Raw genomic sequence first — 18,537 nt, 5'->3', positions numbered from 1 at the left:
ACTATCCCGTTGATTGTGATCTTACTGGTTATCGAAGCACATTCTTCTGTGCCTGGGAAATAGGACAGCACAATTATCCTAAATTGTTTTAGTGGCCACAGATAATGCGTTCCAGTTGACAGCGCAATTACTCTAAATTACCTCGATGGCTCTAGATAATGAGTTCCTGGCAACTCAGTGTTCTCAAGACCCTAGAGCTCTAGATAAGGTGTTTCTGTCAATTCAGTGACCCCGAGACCCAAAACTATAATTAACATGCTTAATTCTGCTTCTGTAAACTGCTTTTTTGCAAACCAGGTTCCCCATTCCAAACCTTGAGATGTAATCAATACCTTTGTGATATTTGCCTATATAAGTCTGGTTTTGCCACCATCTTATCACTATGAGATTTGGGAATGGCCCCTCATAGTCCCGGATTGCAATAAATGTGACTCTTTAATTCGAGTTCTTGAGGCGTCTTTCTGTGATTCGCGGGGTACATTACAACACTAGGAGGGTCCTTCCCATCAGAGAACCTTCAATAAGTCTCTCCTTTATTAAGTAGGAAGGTAAACAAAGGTTAGTGTATAAGCTTGGCTCTCTCTTTCACTCAATGTAAGAAAGACGCAAATGAAGAAATATATGACATAGGTTTATTTCCATGACAAAAGGATGAAAGCATCTGATGAGAGAATTATTAACCCAGATTCATTCCCAGATAAAAGCACGCGCACTGCCTCATTTCCAGGGATTTCCCAAGTCCTCTCAATGGCAATGTCCCAAGCAGCAAGAACCTTGCTAACACCCACAGCTGAGAGCATTTAGAAAGAAATGGGAGGACTTTTCCAGGTTTGGAACCCTTTTGAGTCTTTAATGAGCATTTTGTTGTTGTTGAGGAAAGTCAGTTAAGAAAAACATTCCAAATTTGATTGCACATATAGTCAACGGGCCCAAAACATATCTTAATTTGGTGTCACGATAAACAGCATTTTAAAAATCAAGGGCTGGCAATTGAAGCCATGAGTACAATTTGAGAGTCTTTATGAAATGGTGCTACTGTAAGCTTCCTTAGCAGGAGAGGGCCACCTTGGGCCCATGGAAATAACATAGGGAATGGAAGAAGTGGCCAGCAGGAAGAGGAAGAGGTACCTCCCCTCTCTCCCCTGATTCCCACCCCACCTCCATCACACAGACTTTCCAAGGCTCACTGTCCTATTGACGAATAATAGAAGACGCTTTGGAGTATAAACAGAAATGATTGCAGAAGCTCCAAGAAAGCTTTTCCAAAAGAATTATTTGACCTTTGCAGACTACAAAATTAGCAGCAGAGCAGGGGGATTTCTTTCGTAGTATTTCCCCACTTTAAAGGCAAGTTGATTAATACATATATGATGAAGATGACTGAGATGGGGTTAACGAAAGAGAAATTAAACTGTAGGCATCTAGCACCCACTAGTAACTCAGGGCCAAGCAGCCTTAGGAATAAGTTCATGATGTTCATAAGTTCATGGTTCCTTACACAGTAGGACCACACAGATTATTTCCAGAGCATTGGTGTCTTCCCCCAGTGCCCTGCACTCTGCAGTCAATGCAGGTAAATGAAAGCACTGTGTTCATCTAGCCTGGAGAGCCCCAGATGTCAGGAAGAGGTCCCCCCCACCCCCCGACCCCAACCAGTCCTCGGCAGTCAGCTTTACCTGCAAAAATAACCATTCCGAAACACCAGCTGGTGTTTCTCAGCACACAGCCCCTCAGGATTATCTTCTCATTGTTGAGGGAGTGCTCACTGTCCTTCCAAGAGAGAACTCCCGTGAATTTATCTAATTTGTTGTTAGGTGCCTCACAGACAACAATCCCTGCAAAATGAAAAATAATTTTAAAAGCCTTTTTATGAGTTACCTTGAACTCTCTTTAGAAGCCCACAGTATTTTGTTACCACCTTACTTCTCAGACACAGTATATTTTACCTTCTCTCTCTCTCTCTCTCTTTTTATTTTATTGATTTCAGAAAGGAAGGGAAAGGGAGAGAGAAATAGAAACATCAACAATGAGAGAGAATCATTGATCAGCTGCCTCCTGCACACACCCTCCTGGGCATGTGCTCTGACCAGGAATCGAACTGTGACCTCCTGGTTCATAAGTCGACCCTCAACCACTGAGCCACATTGGCCAGGCTTTACCTTCTCTTTTAGACAACACAGAGTTATATGTACAAGATTGTGCTAGGAAAAATAAGTTAGAAGGTACAAAGATAGAAGCCCATCAAATGTTTTAAACATAGCTTACTGCGCTGTCTGAATAAAAACAGAAAGCTCAAGAAACATGGGATTTTTTTTAACTTAAAAAAAATCACTTCTCTCTACTTTTAGTTTGTAACAATGACCTTTGACAAGATTAAGTGTGGACTGTCCTAAAAGTTTTTCTTATCCCATCACTTTTAATTTAATGTAAACTCTTCCATAGGTTTAGATGGTATACTTTCAGTTTCACAGCCAAAGTTAATCAGGTTTTTCTAGGCTCATAATCAGAATTTTAAGGGTTTTGCAATATTTCACCCCCAGGAAACCTGGGCCTTGTTTGCTACATGTGCCTGAGAATACGTGTGATTCCTTTCAGCTGTTCTATGCTTCTTATCTTGATTAGATTCAGAGTTCTGGAGACTCTCAAAGACACCATATAACTTGCCTCCACCTGGCCAGAAGATGTATCTAGTTTTGTTTTGTTGTTTTAAATTCCAAGCCCATTCCAAACCAAGGGCATGCCCATTCCAAATCAATGAATCAATTTGTTCCGCTATTTCAATAAGAATATACACTTTCAGGGTGGGTATTCTCCTGGTAGAAAAAGAAACCAGAAGTAATCTTGTATGGACCCTGTCACAAAATATAACTATTAGATCAAAAACATTTTGACTTTGGGTGGTTGTTGGCACACAATGCAATATACAAATGACATAGCATGGAATTGTACAGTTAAAACCTATATAATTTTATTAGCCAATGTCAACCTGATAACTTTAATTAAAAACATACATTTGTACTGCAAACAGTTGAGGTTTAAATTTTTATAAATAAAGAATATAAAAGGGGGTTGCAGATAGATCCAAACAGGTTAGTACCTATAAGATTCTTTCTCTCAAAAACAATTAAAATACATGTATTTAATCAGAAGCCAAATAGTAGGTTGGAACATAATAAATGGCATTTGGAAACGAAAAAACGGAGGTATGTCTTCAGCACTGATTGAAGGGAAAGGAGACCAGCCCCGCCTAGAGAACTGCTGTATTATACTGCTACACCACTCACCAAACACCTTCTAAACTTAGGACATTCTTACATAGGCCCCTTTTCCTTCCTAGGACATCTTTTCCTTTTAAAACTCTTAGACCTAGGGGACATCAGCCAGTTTTCACATGGTCTTATCACTTCTGACCAACCAGATTACTAACATTAATAGATCTTGCATGGAAAAAAAAAAACAAAACAGGCTCTGCCCAAGATGGCAGCGTAGGTAAATGTGGTACTCCCATCCTCCCACAACCACATCAAAATTACAACTAAACTACAGAAAAACCATCATTCATAACCACCTAAAATCTAGCTGAACAGAGGTCCTATGACTAAGACTATAAAGAAGCCACATTGAGACTAGTAGGAGGAGTGGAGATGAGAAACAGGCTGGTCTCACACCCAGGTGTGGCAGACAAAAATCAGAAAGGATATCTCAGCTGCAGAGGTCCCCATGAGGAGCAAGGGGTCCCAGCCCCACACCAGGCCTCCCAGCTTAGGGTTCTGGTGCCAGAAAGAGATGCCCCACAACTTCTGGCTGTAAAAACCAGTGGGGATTGTGGCTGCGTGAGACAGAGGGCTGCTGGAGTCCCAAGCAGTTCTTCTTAAAGGGCTTGCGTATGGACTTACTTGGACTCACTCCCTCTAAGTTCCAGTGCTGGGGAAGTAGCTCAAAAGGCACCAGGACATACAAGAAGGAATTGAATCATCTTGCATCAGGATGAGAGCTGGAGGGGCAGCTTTTTCCCAAACAGAAGTGCTGGCAGAGGCCATTGTTCCTTTTCTGAGAACTTATTCCACAGAGTTTGCAGGCAGGAGCCATATCTGAGTCTCCATCAATCTGACTACTACTGTTCATCCTGTCCTGGTGATTCTCTGAGACCCTACCCCACACAGCTTGCTAACCCACCCCAGCTGCTTCAAGCGGCTTTTTCATATGAATGGCCTAACTTGGCTCATGCCTCAGACTTTACAAAACGCTCTTTTAAAAGTAGCATCTGGCCTGGGCATGCCCTGTCACACTAGCTAAGTGGCCCCAGGCCTGACACTAACAGCAGCCAGCTATGGTTCACAGTTTGGTCTCCCCTGGGCACCTCCAAGCCCAGCACAAGTAGCAGCCACATGCAGATTGCTCTGTAGCTAATGCTGAGTTTCCCAGGCAGAACACAGGTGGCGAGTGACCTTGGCCTGCACCTCTCCAAGGCCCCAGAGTCAGTGTATCTGGTGGAAAGCTTCAGACCACATCAAAGCACCACCCAACCACCTCCACAAGTGATACAGTCAAGGGGCAGACTCAGTAGGCCTTAGAGCCCACTGAAGTAAGCCCTGCTTCATGGTGTGGGGCCCTGCATAGCTGATCCTACCTAGTGGGCACAGCCAGCCCTTTCAGTCAATTGAGCTAGGGGTAAATACCTCCCATTGATGTGCCAACAGCAATCAAGATTCAACTACAACAGGAGGTGGGGAGTACACCTGGAGTGCCCAGCTTGGGTGATCAAGAGGACACCTACTATATTCGGCCACTCTAATAAGCCTGGGAGATGTAGTAGGTTTACCTAAGGCATCAAAACAAATGTAGCGAGGTTGCTAAAATGAGGAGACAAAGAAACATGTCCCAGATGAAAGAACAGAACAAAACTCCAGAAAAAGAACTAAACAAAATGGAGACAAGCAATCTTCTAGATTGAGTTCAAAACATTGGTTATAAGTAGGTTCAATGAATTTAGGGGAAGAGTAAATGAATTTAGAGAGAATTTCAACAGCATAAAAAAATCACATGGAAACCATAAGAAAAAAATAGTCATATATGAAGGATACACTAACTTAAATGAAGAATAATTTAGAGGGATCAACAGTAGATTAGATGAAACCAAAATCAAAAATAGCTATTTGGAATGTAAGGAAGCAAAAATCATCCCATCAGAACAACCAAAAGAAAAAATAATCAAAAAAAATGAGTCTCTTTGACAACTTTAAACTTACCAATATTCACATCATGGGTTTGCCAGAAGGAGAAGAGAGAGAGCAAGAAATTGAAAACCTATTTGAAGAAATAATGACAGAAAGCCCCTAACCTGGTGAAGGAAATAGACATACAAGTCCAGAAAAAGCAGAGTCCCAAACAAGATGAACCCAAAAAGGCCAATATCAAGACACTTCATAATTAAAATGCAAAAGTTTAAAGACAAAGAGAAAAAATTTTAAAACAGCAAGAGAAAAGCAGTTGGTTGCTTACAAGGGAGTACCCATATGACTGTCAACTGATTTCTCAAAAGAAACTTTGAGGCCAGAAGAGATTGGCAAGAGATATTCAAAGTGATGAAAAGCAAGGACCTTCAACCAACTCTACTCAACAAAGCTATCATTTAAAATGGAAAGACATATAAAGAGCTTCCCAGACAAGAAAAAACTAAAGGAGTTCATCACCACCAAACCAGTATTACATAAACTGTTGAAGGGTATTCTTTAAGAGAAGGAGGAGGAGGAGGAGGAGGAGGAGGAGGAGGAGGAGGAGGAGGAGGAAAAGAAGGAGGAGGAGAAGGAAGACAAAGAAGGAAATATAAAAAATAAAATGACAATACATACATATCTATCAAATAATTGAACCTAAAAAACACACAAAATAAATAAGCAGAACAGAAACAGACTCATACATACAGAGAACATTTTGACAGTTGCCAGATGGGAAAGGAGTTTGGGGGATGGGTGAAAAAGCTGAAGAGATTAAGAAGTATGAATTGGTAGTTACAGAATAGTCATGCGGATATAAAGTACAGCATGAGGAATACAGTCAATAGTATTCTAATAACTATGCATGGTGTCAGATGGGTATGAGATTTATCAGGATGATCATCTAGTAAGTTATATAATATCTGATCACTGGGATGTACACCTGAAACTAATATAATATTGAGTGTCAACTGTAATGAAAATTTTTTTAAAAAATAAATGTAAAAGAAAAATTAAAAAATAAACCATGAAAAAAAGAAAATAAAAAAAAACCTTGAAAGAAATGATCAACTTGTGGCCTTAGGACTGCTTTTCCAAATACCACCTCCCTTTCCCCAGGATAATACAAGTGTTGCCTCGCTGCCCTCACTTAGGCACTCACTGGCGTCTTCCCAGACAGCCACTGCTAGATGAGAGTGCTGGCAGAAGGCTTTGGATGAAGCTAAATAACCTGTACAGTCATTTTTTATATGAAGGGAAGTGGCTGAATTCTGGTTATTCTCATTATGGTCTATCAATGATAATACAAAGTAAACTAAAACTGATTTCAACTGGCCCAAGTTGTTTGGACAATTATGTGTTGGAAGAGGAGACCTTTTTCTAAATTCTAAGAATTCAGTATCCTTTTTTCTTGACCAATAATTTTTATTCCTGAATTTTGTACAACTTTGACTTGGATATCACCAGAAAAACCTACATAACATAACAGGTTGACAGCAACCCTCAAAGCTTATTCCAGTTTTTTTTTTACCTAAGACTCAATTTCTCAGACTTCAAACTTGGCCACTTTAAAAATAAAAAGTGCTTTGGGGAAAAACATGATACACAATCCCTGCCAATAGGAATTTTTTAAAAAGGCTTATTTGATCTTTTTATTGTCACAAGCAAAGACCGACATGCAGGCAAATGCAGTCTTGAACATGTTGGCTTGCTGCTCTGAGGTCCCAAGGTTCATCCAGCCTCCGGGCCTGACACCAAGGGTGTGGTTCTAGACAGGATCAGGCAGTAAGGCCAAGGGGTTCTGCCTAGGTTCTTAAAGGCCAAGCCCCAATTCAGCCTGTCTTGATGAATGTGGTCCCAGTGATTTAAGTACTAAATGCTGGGCCCAATCAAAACAAAATGGCAGGAACAAAGCCAAATTACACACTTTAACTTCAGATGTGCTCAGCTTCCCCTTTCTTAGCCCTGTTAGCATAAAATTCAGCTTCCCAAATTCTTTTCTGCCCCTTTCCAAAAGGGGTGAACAGGTTCCTTTGAAGGTGCACTGAATTCACTTCTGTATCTCCATAACCTATTACATTCCCTAACCTACATAATAGGATCTTAACAAACATTTGTTGGCGAGATGAATAGAAAAAGTGTCAGATGATTGGGAGATGAGATGAGCATTAGAGTAGATCTAGGATACATGAAAGAAGTGGGTATATGTCCATGGTAATAATGATAAAAGGGTGTTGGAAACCTAATAGCCCAACCACAATGGAGAGCTTAAACTGGTCTAACTCTAAAGGGATACAAATGGATCTGAGAACATTGCGGGGGGGTGAGGGGGGGAGTGGCGGGGGTAGGAACCTTAAAGCACATTAGAAGCAACCAAAACCATTAGAAGATACCCCAGCCATAAAGCATAATAAGGACTAAATTTTTAGGAGCCTCTTCCTTTTGCTAATTATATCAGAGAAGAGTAACGGACAGTAAACAGGTTGACAATGGATGAGAAAATTGTTTAGGAAAAACAGCATTGTTTCTCACGTAATTATGCACTAAAAACATGTTTAGAACATAAGTCATCTTTAATTGGCAATAGAACAACTGGGGGAAATTATGTCATTGATGAAGTACAAATATAATCAAACTAGCCAGTCAACTACTGAAGAGAACACACATGAAAGCAGGTAGCAAGTCATGCAGTTCACAATCACACAGAAATGCTCTAGGTCCATGCTGAGCAAAATCCCCAAGATTTCATTCCGGGCCTTCCTCAGCACTCTCACTGTAGTCAGCTAGATCTTTCATTGATTAGCAACCTAAAAACTAAAGTATTTACCTCCAAGTGGAAATTGGTAGCTTATCATGAAAATGGAGCTCAGTGCCCAGTATTCCATGATTTTACAGAGAAATTGACTTTATTTCTCTATGTATATTATTATCAGCAATATTTCTTGATTATCTGCATTGCAACTCTTCCATAAGACGAATCATCCATTAAGTAAAACATCATTATTGCTGATTAAGCATTTCTCCAGCCAAGAGCTTCTTAAAGTTTAGAAGATTGCCCACTACTGTTGCCATGATAATTGTGATAAATTGTTTTTTCTTAGAAAGAAGAGTGTCACCTTCCTATTTTCTAAAGCCTCTTTATTCTTCAAACATCAAGCCTCAGCCACCCATCATCACCACCATCATGACCACATCAACAGCAGCAATAAAGAGGGAAGTTATTCTTCCTGTCCTTACACGGACTCTGCTATGCTGCTGGGTTATGTTCAGGTGAATGGGAAACTTATCTGGTAGGTAAAAAACTTACAAGATGCTAACCAAACCTTTTTGTTTTGTTTTTAACCAAAAAGAGATGTTTGTTTTTTACTGTTTTAATTACACACATGCTATTCTTTAGAAAGGACCACAAAATACACAAAGATTCCTGAAATAAAGAGTCAACCTTTCCCCAGTTCAGAACTCAGTATTAACAGTCATACAAAATATGTAAACTTGTCATAAGTTGCAAAAAACAGATCTTAGTTCAGTCAGTAACAACATATGAAAGATTCTTAAACACATTTGGACAATTTACAGCCGGGGCTCTCCCCAAGGCATAAAAATGACCAGTTGACAAATGTATAGCTGGCAACTATTTCCAGTTACTTATTTGTAAAAACTTATCAATTCCCATAAGATTTTCACATGAAAAAAATCAAGGCCCACTCTATTTTCACATGTATTTTAATATTCAAACAAGCTATGTATCTGTTCTTATAAAGTTCAACAAAGTACAGACCAGTTTTTTTTCTGATGTTTGAAACATGTAAAAATATTTATGTGAAAACTTTTCAAATAAATGAATTTACCTACCAAAATCCAACTCTACCTCACATGTACTGGTCTCTATGTTTTGCCACCACTCTATAAACTCTTGTCAGGGATCCTAACATTCAAGACCACTGAGAACAGTGCTACTTTTTAAAAATATGACAATGTCATCTGAGTCCTGGAAAGAATTGATGTCTGGTGATTAACTTTGCACCTTTAGGTTTAGAGTATTCTTATCATCTATGTCTTACCTACACTAACCCGAGACTGTTCAGGGGCTTTGCTGTCATGTTAATTCCCCCAATTCTCCATTTCTGTCTCCACTGTAGTTTATAACCTCTTGTGCCATGTCCTTTTGGAGAATAGGCTTTGCCGGCAGTCCTGGGTTCATATTCTGGCTTCTCCACTTAGTAACCATGTGACATTGGGAAAGTTATTTGATTTATCAGGATCTAGAGGCCTTGTCATAGCTAGAGATAATAATAATAATATCTTCCTTCAGGGCTGTCAGGATTTAACAGGGTTGTATGCAATTATTTAACACTAGGGGCCCAGTGCACGAATTTGCGCACCTTGAAAGGAACTGTAGGCCGCAAGGCTGCAATAGTCACAGCGGCGGGTCTTGGCCCATCCTCTGTGCCCCCACACAGTCCCTCCCTCCACAGCCCCTGGTCCCCTGTCTGCCGGCAGCCCCACTCCCGCCACCACCGCTGCTCCCACACGCTAATGGCACCAGCCCCACTTACACCTGCTGATGGCGTGGAGCGATTGAGGCCAGCGCCAGCAGAAGGTGCAAGCAGGGCTGGCACCATCAGCGGGTGTGAGCGGCAGCTGCTGCCTGATCACCCCTCAGGAGGGGAGGTGGAGAAGCCCTCAGGGGCAATCAAGGCCAGCAGCCACCGCTGCTCGCACCCGCTGATGGGCCCGAGTGATGGGGACCAGTACCAGGCACCAGCAGCAGGTGCGAGCGGCAACTCTGGTGCCGGCAATGGGTGTGAACGCCGGGCGAGACCGCAGTGTGTGGGAGCAAAGAATTTCCCATAACCACCAGAGGTTCGCTCTGATGACAGTGACCAGCACCCCGCCTTGGTCCAGTGCCCCGCTCACCTGCTCCAGCATTCCGCCATGGCCAACACCCGCCATATTCCACACACACACCCCTGATGGTCAACGCACGTCATAGCAACTGGTTGTTCGGTTGTTCCGGTTGTTCCGCCATTTGGTCTATTTGCATATTAATCTTTTATTATATGGGATGGCACCTGATACATAGTGAGCACTTGTTCATATGTCAACATTATGTTTAGGGCCTGAGAACTTTAGAACCTTCCTAAGTAAAGTCTTCTTTGGGCATGAGCTCATGCTCAAGTCTGTCTTCTCCCCTGGGCTATAAGCTCTATGAAAGCAAGGCTTAATCTGACTTATTAACTACTGCATTCCCAAGCTTTGCAAATCCCTTGGCATTGTGTTAAAGATACATTTATTGAGTGAATGAACAGGTGACTGAGTAAATGAGTGAAATAAAAGAATGAATGAAAGCTCATATCATACCTAAGGAGGCCACCAGGAAGACACTGTCCTTAGGTTTAGGTGCAAAAATATAGGAGCAGGGAAACTTATGAGAGCTATCCTGAGACCCCACCCATCTCAGTTTTGACCCTTGGTGTCTCCAATTTGGAGTTTCAGTGGGGATTTCTCTAAGGATAAGAGAGGGACACTTGGGGTCTTCAGATACTTGGAAGATGTGCACTTATGATTCAAGGACAGAACACTGTCATTTGGTGCTAGATAAAGTATTTTGGCAAGTCTCAGAAGCAAAAATAATGCCATACCCAGATTTGCCCCAAAGTCACAAGCTAAAAGATATACTTAGCGCAGACAGGCATGCTCACATGTAACCTTGCCATAGCTACATCACCTTGCCATAGCTAGGCAGGCCATTTCCTAACACTGACATTATATTTTTAATTCAAAAGAAAGAATGCAACATCTGGTTTTAATTCCCATGATACAAGGAAGTCTTCTTCTAGTTACCAGAAGAAACTCTGAAATCTACTGATACTCCATTATAACAAAGGTGAATATGTGAGCCAAAAAAGGATGAACTAAAAAAACAATGGGGGAGTAAAAGAATCTAAAGAAACATGTAATACATATGGAGACATTTTATAATTCTACACTAGAGACCTGGTGCACGAAATTTGTGCACGAGGTTGGGGGGTCTCCTCAGCCCAGCCTGCACCCTCTCCAATCCGGGACCCCTCGGGGGATGTCTGACTCCCAATCTCTTAGATCGGGCCTAAACCGGCAGTTGGACATCCCCCTCACAATCCAGGACCTCTGGCTCCTAACTGTTCACCATCCTGCCTGCCTGATAGCCCCTAACTGGCCCCCCTGTCAGCCTGATCACCCCTAACCACCTCTGCCTGCCAACCTGATTGCCCCTAACTGCCCACCCTGCCGGCCCGGTCACCCCCAACTGCCCCCCCACCGGCCTTGGTGCCCCTAACTGCCCCCCCTAGCCAGCATGGTCACCCCTTACTTCCCCCCCTGCTGGGTTGGTCACTCCCAACTGCCCCCTTCTTCTGGCCTGGTCGCCCCTAACTTCTCCGCCCCTGCCAGCCTGGTTGCCCCCAACAGCCTCCCTCTACCAGCCTGGTCACCCCTAACTGCCCCCCCACCCCTGCCAGTCTGGTCATCCCTCACTAACTCCCCTTCTGGCCTGGTCACCCCATGCAGCCTGGTGCTCAGTTGTTTGGTCATCCCTCACTAATACCCCTGCCGGACTGGTCGTCTCACGCAGCCTGGTGTTCAGTCATTTGGTCGTCCCTCGCTAACCACCCTGCCAGCCTGGTCGCCCCACGCAGCCTGCTGCTCAGTCGTTTGGTCGTCCCTCACTAACCCGTCTGCCGGCCTTGTTGCCCCACTCAGCCTGTTTGGTTGTCCATTCGGTTGTTTTGAATTTGACGGCCCCTGGCTCTTTACATATATAGATACTTTGCACTGCATCTTATCTTTACGAGGTACTTAATAAATAGAATTAATAAATTCATTAATATGGAGAGAGTGATAAAAACAGAGAAGATTTTTAAAAACCAAAAAAGGTGAGCAGGTAGAGAAAATAAGTAAACTAAGGTAAACACTGGAAGAGGAAGATGGAAAAAGAATGGTAAGAAATAATGCATAGAAGGAAGAAAAGAGAGAGAACTGGCCAAATGGATAGAGAAACATGTGTACATGGTGTATAGTGTGTGAATGTGTGTGTGTCAGGGAGGCAGGAAGAAATTGAAATTAAAACACATTAACTAGGGCTTGAAAAGGAAAGAAATGGAGGAAAAGTTGAAGACTAGGAAAGCAAGAGCAATTGTGGGAAGGATTCAGGATGTGTTAATTGTCCCAACTCTTTCAAAAACTTTTTATACCATCTCTTGCATCACCCTCTTGGTCTTTAAATTTGGCTGCTAACAGGGAAAATCTAATTTATATATTATATCTAATTTATTTCTCCTTAATCCCTCTATTCATTCTTCAGATGCTTCTTGGAAACAAAATATATTTTAATAAGGCTAAACCCATAAGTCATATTGCCTTGAACTTTAAGGTAGATTGAAATTCAACCCAAGATTTACGAATGAAAGCAAATTTCGCAGAAACCTGACTCTTAGCCCAGAAGTGTACCAGCCTGATGCATTTGGCCTTACATGTTTTCTGAAAAGTAACCACATTTAAAGTATAAATGATAGAAAAGAGAGGTCTGTGTTGTCTTTATTTGCAAAAACAAACACACACAATTATACATTAGAGATTTGGTGAGTTACCTATGCTGTGTGATGCAAACTCAGGCACATCTAGTAATTAAGAATTACTACTACACTGTAAAAATACATTTTATGAAGTATTGAAAGAGACCAAATTTATGTATAAGCAAGTCCTTTAACCCTTCAGGATACCCCACCTGTAAAAAGGAATTGTGTTAGGTGAGGAAGTGTTTTCTTACTTCAGCCTGAGCAACACCACTATATTGGTTTAAATTTGGGGGTTTGAAGAAAGAATTTTGATGTAAAAGCATTATAAAACCACTATACCAGATGATCCCTCTTCCTGAGCCACCTGCCCGCTGGAGGAGGACACCCAGCACTCTAGCTTTGCCCTTCAAGGCCCCATGTTTCACAGTCTATTCCCAGTCCCTCCCTTTATCTCCCATGTCTTTCTGAGGCCTGATACTGATCCTGGCCCCCACACTCTGGCCAAGTTTTTATTGAGCATCCACTATATGCTAGATATTGTTCTAGGAGCCAGACATATATCAGTGAGCAAAATAAAGATCTCTGTGCAGCTTACACTGCAGCAGGTGCAGATGGACAATAAATAATAACTTAGAAAATAAGTAAGCTATAGAGTACATCAGATGGTGATAAGCGCTACGAGAAAAAGTCAAATAGGACGGGTTATTGAGAGACAAAGACTCATGTTAAGAGGGAGGATTCTTGGCCCTGGCCAGATAGCTCAGTTGGTTAGAGCATCATCTCACTACATAGTTGGGGCACATAGAGGAATCAACCAATGAATGGGTAAATAAGTGGAACAACAAATTGATGTTTTTCTCTCTCCCTCCCTTTCTCTCTCTCTTTCTCTCTCTCTCTAAAATCAATAAATAAAAATTCTAAAAAAAAGGATGATTCTTGGAGCTCATTTCTATAGTTCCAAGTAAGAAATCTATGTAATCCAGCCTGGCTTTTTTACACTACTAGTGGCCTGGTGCACGAAATTCATGCACAGAGGGGGTATCCCTCAGCCTGGCCTGCACCCTCTCCAATCTGGGACCACTCGAGGGATGTCCAACTGCCAATTGTCCTAAACCGGCAGTCGAACATCCCTCTCGCAATCCAGGACCACTGGCTCCTAACCGCTCACCTGCCTGCCTGCCTGGTCACTCCTAACCACTCTGCCTGCTGGCCAGATCGCCCCCAACTGCCCCCCCTTCCGGCCTGATCACCCCTAACTGCACCCTGCCAGCCTGATCACCCCCAATTGCCCCCCCTGCTGGCCTGCTTAGCCCCAACTGCCTCCCCCACCAGCCTGCTCACCCCTAATTGCCCCCCGCTGCTGGCCTGATCGCCCCTAACCTGCCTCTGCCTCGGCTCCACCACCATGGCTTTGTCCAAAAGGATGTCCGGAAGGTCTCCCGTTCTAATTAGCATATTATCCTTTTATTAGTATAGATCTGTGGTCAGAGTTCTTGAAGGGCATAGTACAGATAGTTAGCAGTCAATACCTATTTATACTTGTTATTTCCCAGGCTCCCTTGCAGTTAGGGCAGGTCCATGCTGGCCAATGAAATGTGAGAAAGAAGTAAAGATTAGTTTGTCTCTTTTATCTCATCCTTTCTCTGATGTGTTGACCTTAAAGGCCATTAGTCTAGGCACCATGGCTACTAGATGGCGAATGCCACCATACCTGTATCAGAACATAACATGAGCAAGAAATAAATTTTTACTGTTTATGCCACTAAGATTTCAAGGTTGTCTGTAACTGAATCATAATGTAGGCTTTCTGTGCCAATATTTATGAAATAAAGTGAACTGGATAATTATAACAATCATCTGCTTTTTAATGGTAAAGAAAACTAATGAATCATGAATTTTTACCTCCTCATAGATTGACAGAGGTACAAAGGTATGATTCCAGCAGGAAAGGAGTACATAATGTTAAATTATATTTAGGTTGCCCTTTTAGGACTCCATAAATATTCTATGAGGTATTTTAAACAAGTATTTTAATTCATGGACACAAATTACTTTTTCTTGGACTCACATAACAGTAAAATTTCATTGAAAAAATTACTTAGTAGAAAATGTGTAATTTGTTTTAAACTAATCAAAATATTTCTTGAGCCATTCAAAGTTTCCTGGCTCTTCCCTGACTTAAATCTCAAACTGGAGGAATATTTTTTTCTATAAACATTTGATATAATAGCACTCTTTTAAGAGAGATTAAAATATCAACAAAATCCAGATGGAAGTTTATAAGTAAATGCAAAGCATAGATAATATAAATTCTAAGCTGTGCATTGGAGAAACTTTATAATGTAAATTCATGGGATCATGTTCAGACCCTTGTCCACATTTTCCTTTGGTGGACTCCAAAGAAAACATTTTGGAAGATAGTCTCAAACTTATAAATATTCATCTACACTAATAAAAGAGAAACATGGTAATTGGCATACGACCGCTACCCTTTTCATTGGCTAATCAGTGAGTATATGCAAATTAACTGTCAGCCAAGATGGCGGCCGGCAGCCAGGCAGCTGGAAGCGAACATGAGGCTTGCTTGCTGCGGACTCCAACGTTCCACTCCTGCCTTGCCGGCCTCTGAGCCGGCAGTTTGAAACTTTGTAACAAATATAGAAGATAAACAAAACCCCAGAAACCAGCTTTCAGATCTCAGAGCTGGAGTTATACATTGTTTCAATTATAGAACGCTCAGCAGCGGAAGCCTCAGAGCTAGAGCCAGAGCTAAAGCTGGCCCAGAAGAAAAAAAAAGAGAGAGAAAAAAAAGGAGCGGTTGGGAGCTTCAGTCAACAACCACCAGCCTGAAAGCAGCCCTAAGCCCCTCACCCAGACTGGCCAGGCACCCCAGTGGGGACCCCCACCCTGAAGGGTGTGTGACCAGCTGCAAACAGCCATCATCCCCTCATTCAGGCTGGCCAGGCACCCCAGTGGGAACCCCCACCCTGATCCAGGACACCCTTCAGGGCAAACCAGCCGACACCCAGGCCTCTATCCTATATAGTAAAAGGGTAATATGCCTCCCAGCACCAGGATCAGCGGAGCCGCGAGGCCTCCTGGCACCGGATCAGCGTGACAGGGGGCAGCGCCCAAACCCCCTGATCGCCCTGTAGCTCTGTGTGTGACGGGGGCGGGGCCACAACCTCCCTATCCGCCCTGCTCTGTTTGTGATAGGGGAAGGTGCCCCAACCCCCTGATCGGCCCTGCTCTGTGGGTGATAGAGGGCAGCGCCCCAACCCCCTGATCTGCCCTGCTCTGTGTGTGACAGGGGGGAGCTCCCCAACTCCCTGATGGGCCCTGCTCTGTGCATGACAGGGGGCAGCGCCCAACCCCCTGATGGGCCCTGCTGTGTGCGTGACAGGGGGCAGCGCCCCAACCCCCTGATTGGCCCTGCTCTGTGTGTGACAGGGGGTGGCGCTGCAACCTCCCCATCGACCCTGCCTTGAGTGTGACAGGGGGTGGTGCCCCAATCCCCCAATCGGCCCTACCCTGAGTGTGACTGAGGGTGGCATCACAACCTCCTGATCTGCCCTGCTCTGTGCATGACAGGCGGCGGCGCCCCAACTCCCCAATCAGCCCTGCTCTGAGCCCGACCAGGGGCTGCACCTAGGGATTGGGCCTGCCCTCTGCCACCCGGGAGCAGGCCTAAGCCAGCAGGTCATTATCTCCCGAGGGGTCCCAGACTGCGAGAGGGCACAGGCCGGGCTGGGGGACCCCCCCAACCGAGTGCACAAATTTTTGTGCACTGGGCCTCTAGTCCTATATAATAAAAGGGTAATATGCAAATCGACCAAACAGTGGAAAGACCAGTCGCTATAATGCGCAAGGACCACCAGGGGGCAGACGCTCAATGCAGGAGCTGCCCCCTGATGGTCAGTGTATTCCTACAGGGGGAGCACTGCTCAGCCAAAAGCCAGGCTCACGGTTCATGGCTGGCGAGCCCAGAAGCAGCGGCAGGAACCTCTCCCACCTCTGCAGCAGCGCTAAGGATGTCCCACTGCTGGCTTAGGCCTGCTCCCCATCAGACATCCCCTAAGGACTCCCAGACTGCAAGAGGGCACAGGCTGGGCTGAGGGACACCCCCACCCCCGCCAAGTGCATGAGTCTCATACATTGGGCCTCTAGCTAACAAATAAAACCAATCTGTATGTAAATATTGATATTCAATGCCAGAAACACAAATTTGTAAAGCAAGAGACCATTGAGAGGTAATAGGAAGGCCCCAAAGATTCCACAGCCTGTCATGGTGCTTAATGTTCTATTATTAATGGCTCTTTCCTTGGATTCTTGAAGGATTTTGTTTTTCTGTGACAGCTTTAACAGAAAACAAGAAGACATAGCTGGAATAGAACAGGCAGGGGAGAATCCATGCCAAGGAGCAGGGGCCTGGGTTGAATGGTGTGAAGATGGTGATAAAACCATGGTCTAAATAAAGAGCAACCATTGACCAACTGATTAATAAATCATAATATTCTTTCTACACACTTACAATCTTTAAAACATTATGCCAGGCACTAGGAAAGATACAGAAACATATGAGGCATGATTACTATCTTCACGAAGTTTTCTGTCTAGCATTTGGTGTTTGTTATGATGTCAGAGAAGGAAGGGATGGTTAGACCTAGAGCCGGGGAAAAAGGATGGTCTGTATTTATCCTCAGAAAGTTTATATAGCGTGCCAGAGAGGCCAAGGCAAGGCAAGTAAGGGTATTGTGGGACTAGAGGGAACACAATCTAGAGGAGAGGATACAAGAATGAAATGAATGATGAGCTAATAGAGTCATTCTTCCTCGGTAAACACTTTTACTCTTTAGCGTGAGAAGAGATTACAGGCTCTGGTGCCTAGAGAATTTTATGTCCTTTCACCAAATAAAAAACAAACAAACCATAAATTGGATTTCAGGTCATTAGCTTGTTACTATTTTTGTTACAAAAGCTTTTTGATTTTGAGATTTTTGTTTTTCTACTTTAAAGACTCACCATCAAACTTTGCAAGTCTCCTAATATCTTCTCCAAGTTCTGAGGTAACTGAGAGTGCATGACGAACTTTAAGGTTTGTTTCCCTGTAAAATTAATTAACATGACATGAATTTTTATATGGAACAGCCCAACAGCATCTTACACAAAGCAATCAGGTGGGTGCAGCCCATGCAAAATCCAACACAAGAGATTCAAGAAACTCCCTTTGAATGTTATTCACATCTCGCACACTATCTCAGGAAAGTGGATAGGGCTTTGCCGGCTCCTAAGAATTGGCATTCCACCCATAGCACATCTGTATAACAACACAGTAATCTGTTTTGCTATTTGAAAGAACAGAGGACATAATAAATACGGTTTCATTCGAACCTACTCAGACATCATGCATGAGTTACAAAACACAATAGGGAGGGGAGCACAATTGCCAAGTAAAGGAGGCCAGTATCACTCCAGAGTCCATCTACATAGGAGTTTTACTTGCAAAAAATGGTCATGGCTAATTTCACAGTAGCTGAAATTTAAATGGAAAAGGGAATACAGCTTTCTTTTTCTTGGAAAATCAAGCCAAGAATCCCATAAGTCTAAAATCAAACAACCAAACAGGATTTCAGCAAGTCACAGGGAGCTGGTCATCTTCTTCCAGGCAGGACCACACATACGCTGGACAGATGGCCGCTCTCTGGTGTTCATGAAATGACTAGCAGTGAAGATTCCATGACCGTCACTCACATCTTACGTTTAAG

General features: G+C 43.2%; 1 protein-coding gene across 1 annotated transcript in view; it reads right to left on the bottom strand.

Moving 5' to 3' along the window:
* ATP8B4 (ATPase phospholipid transporting 8B4 (putative)) overlaps positions 1-18,537 on the bottom strand; it is a 190,693-nt gene that overhangs the window by 96,213 nt on the left and 75,943 nt on the right. Inside the window, exons 8-9 of the mRNA XM_023751673.1 lie at positions 17,795-17,877; positions 1,677-1,835 (exon numbers count right to left, since the gene is read on the bottom strand). Coding sequence (XP_023607441.1) covers positions 1,677-1,835; positions 17,795-17,877 — 242 coding nt within the window. The remainder of the gene's footprint in view (positions 1-1,676; positions 1,836-17,794; positions 17,878-18,537) is intronic.

The sequence above is a fragment of the Myotis lucifugus genome, unplaced genomic scaffold, assembly GCF_000147115.1.
Source record: "Myotis lucifugus unplaced genomic scaffold, Myoluc2.0 scaffold_23, whole genome shotgun sequence".
Taxonomy (NCBI): Eukaryota; Metazoa; Chordata; class Mammalia; order Chiroptera; family Vespertilionidae; genus Myotis; species Myotis lucifugus.
This window is presented reverse-complemented; position numbering and strand designations above follow the sequence as displayed.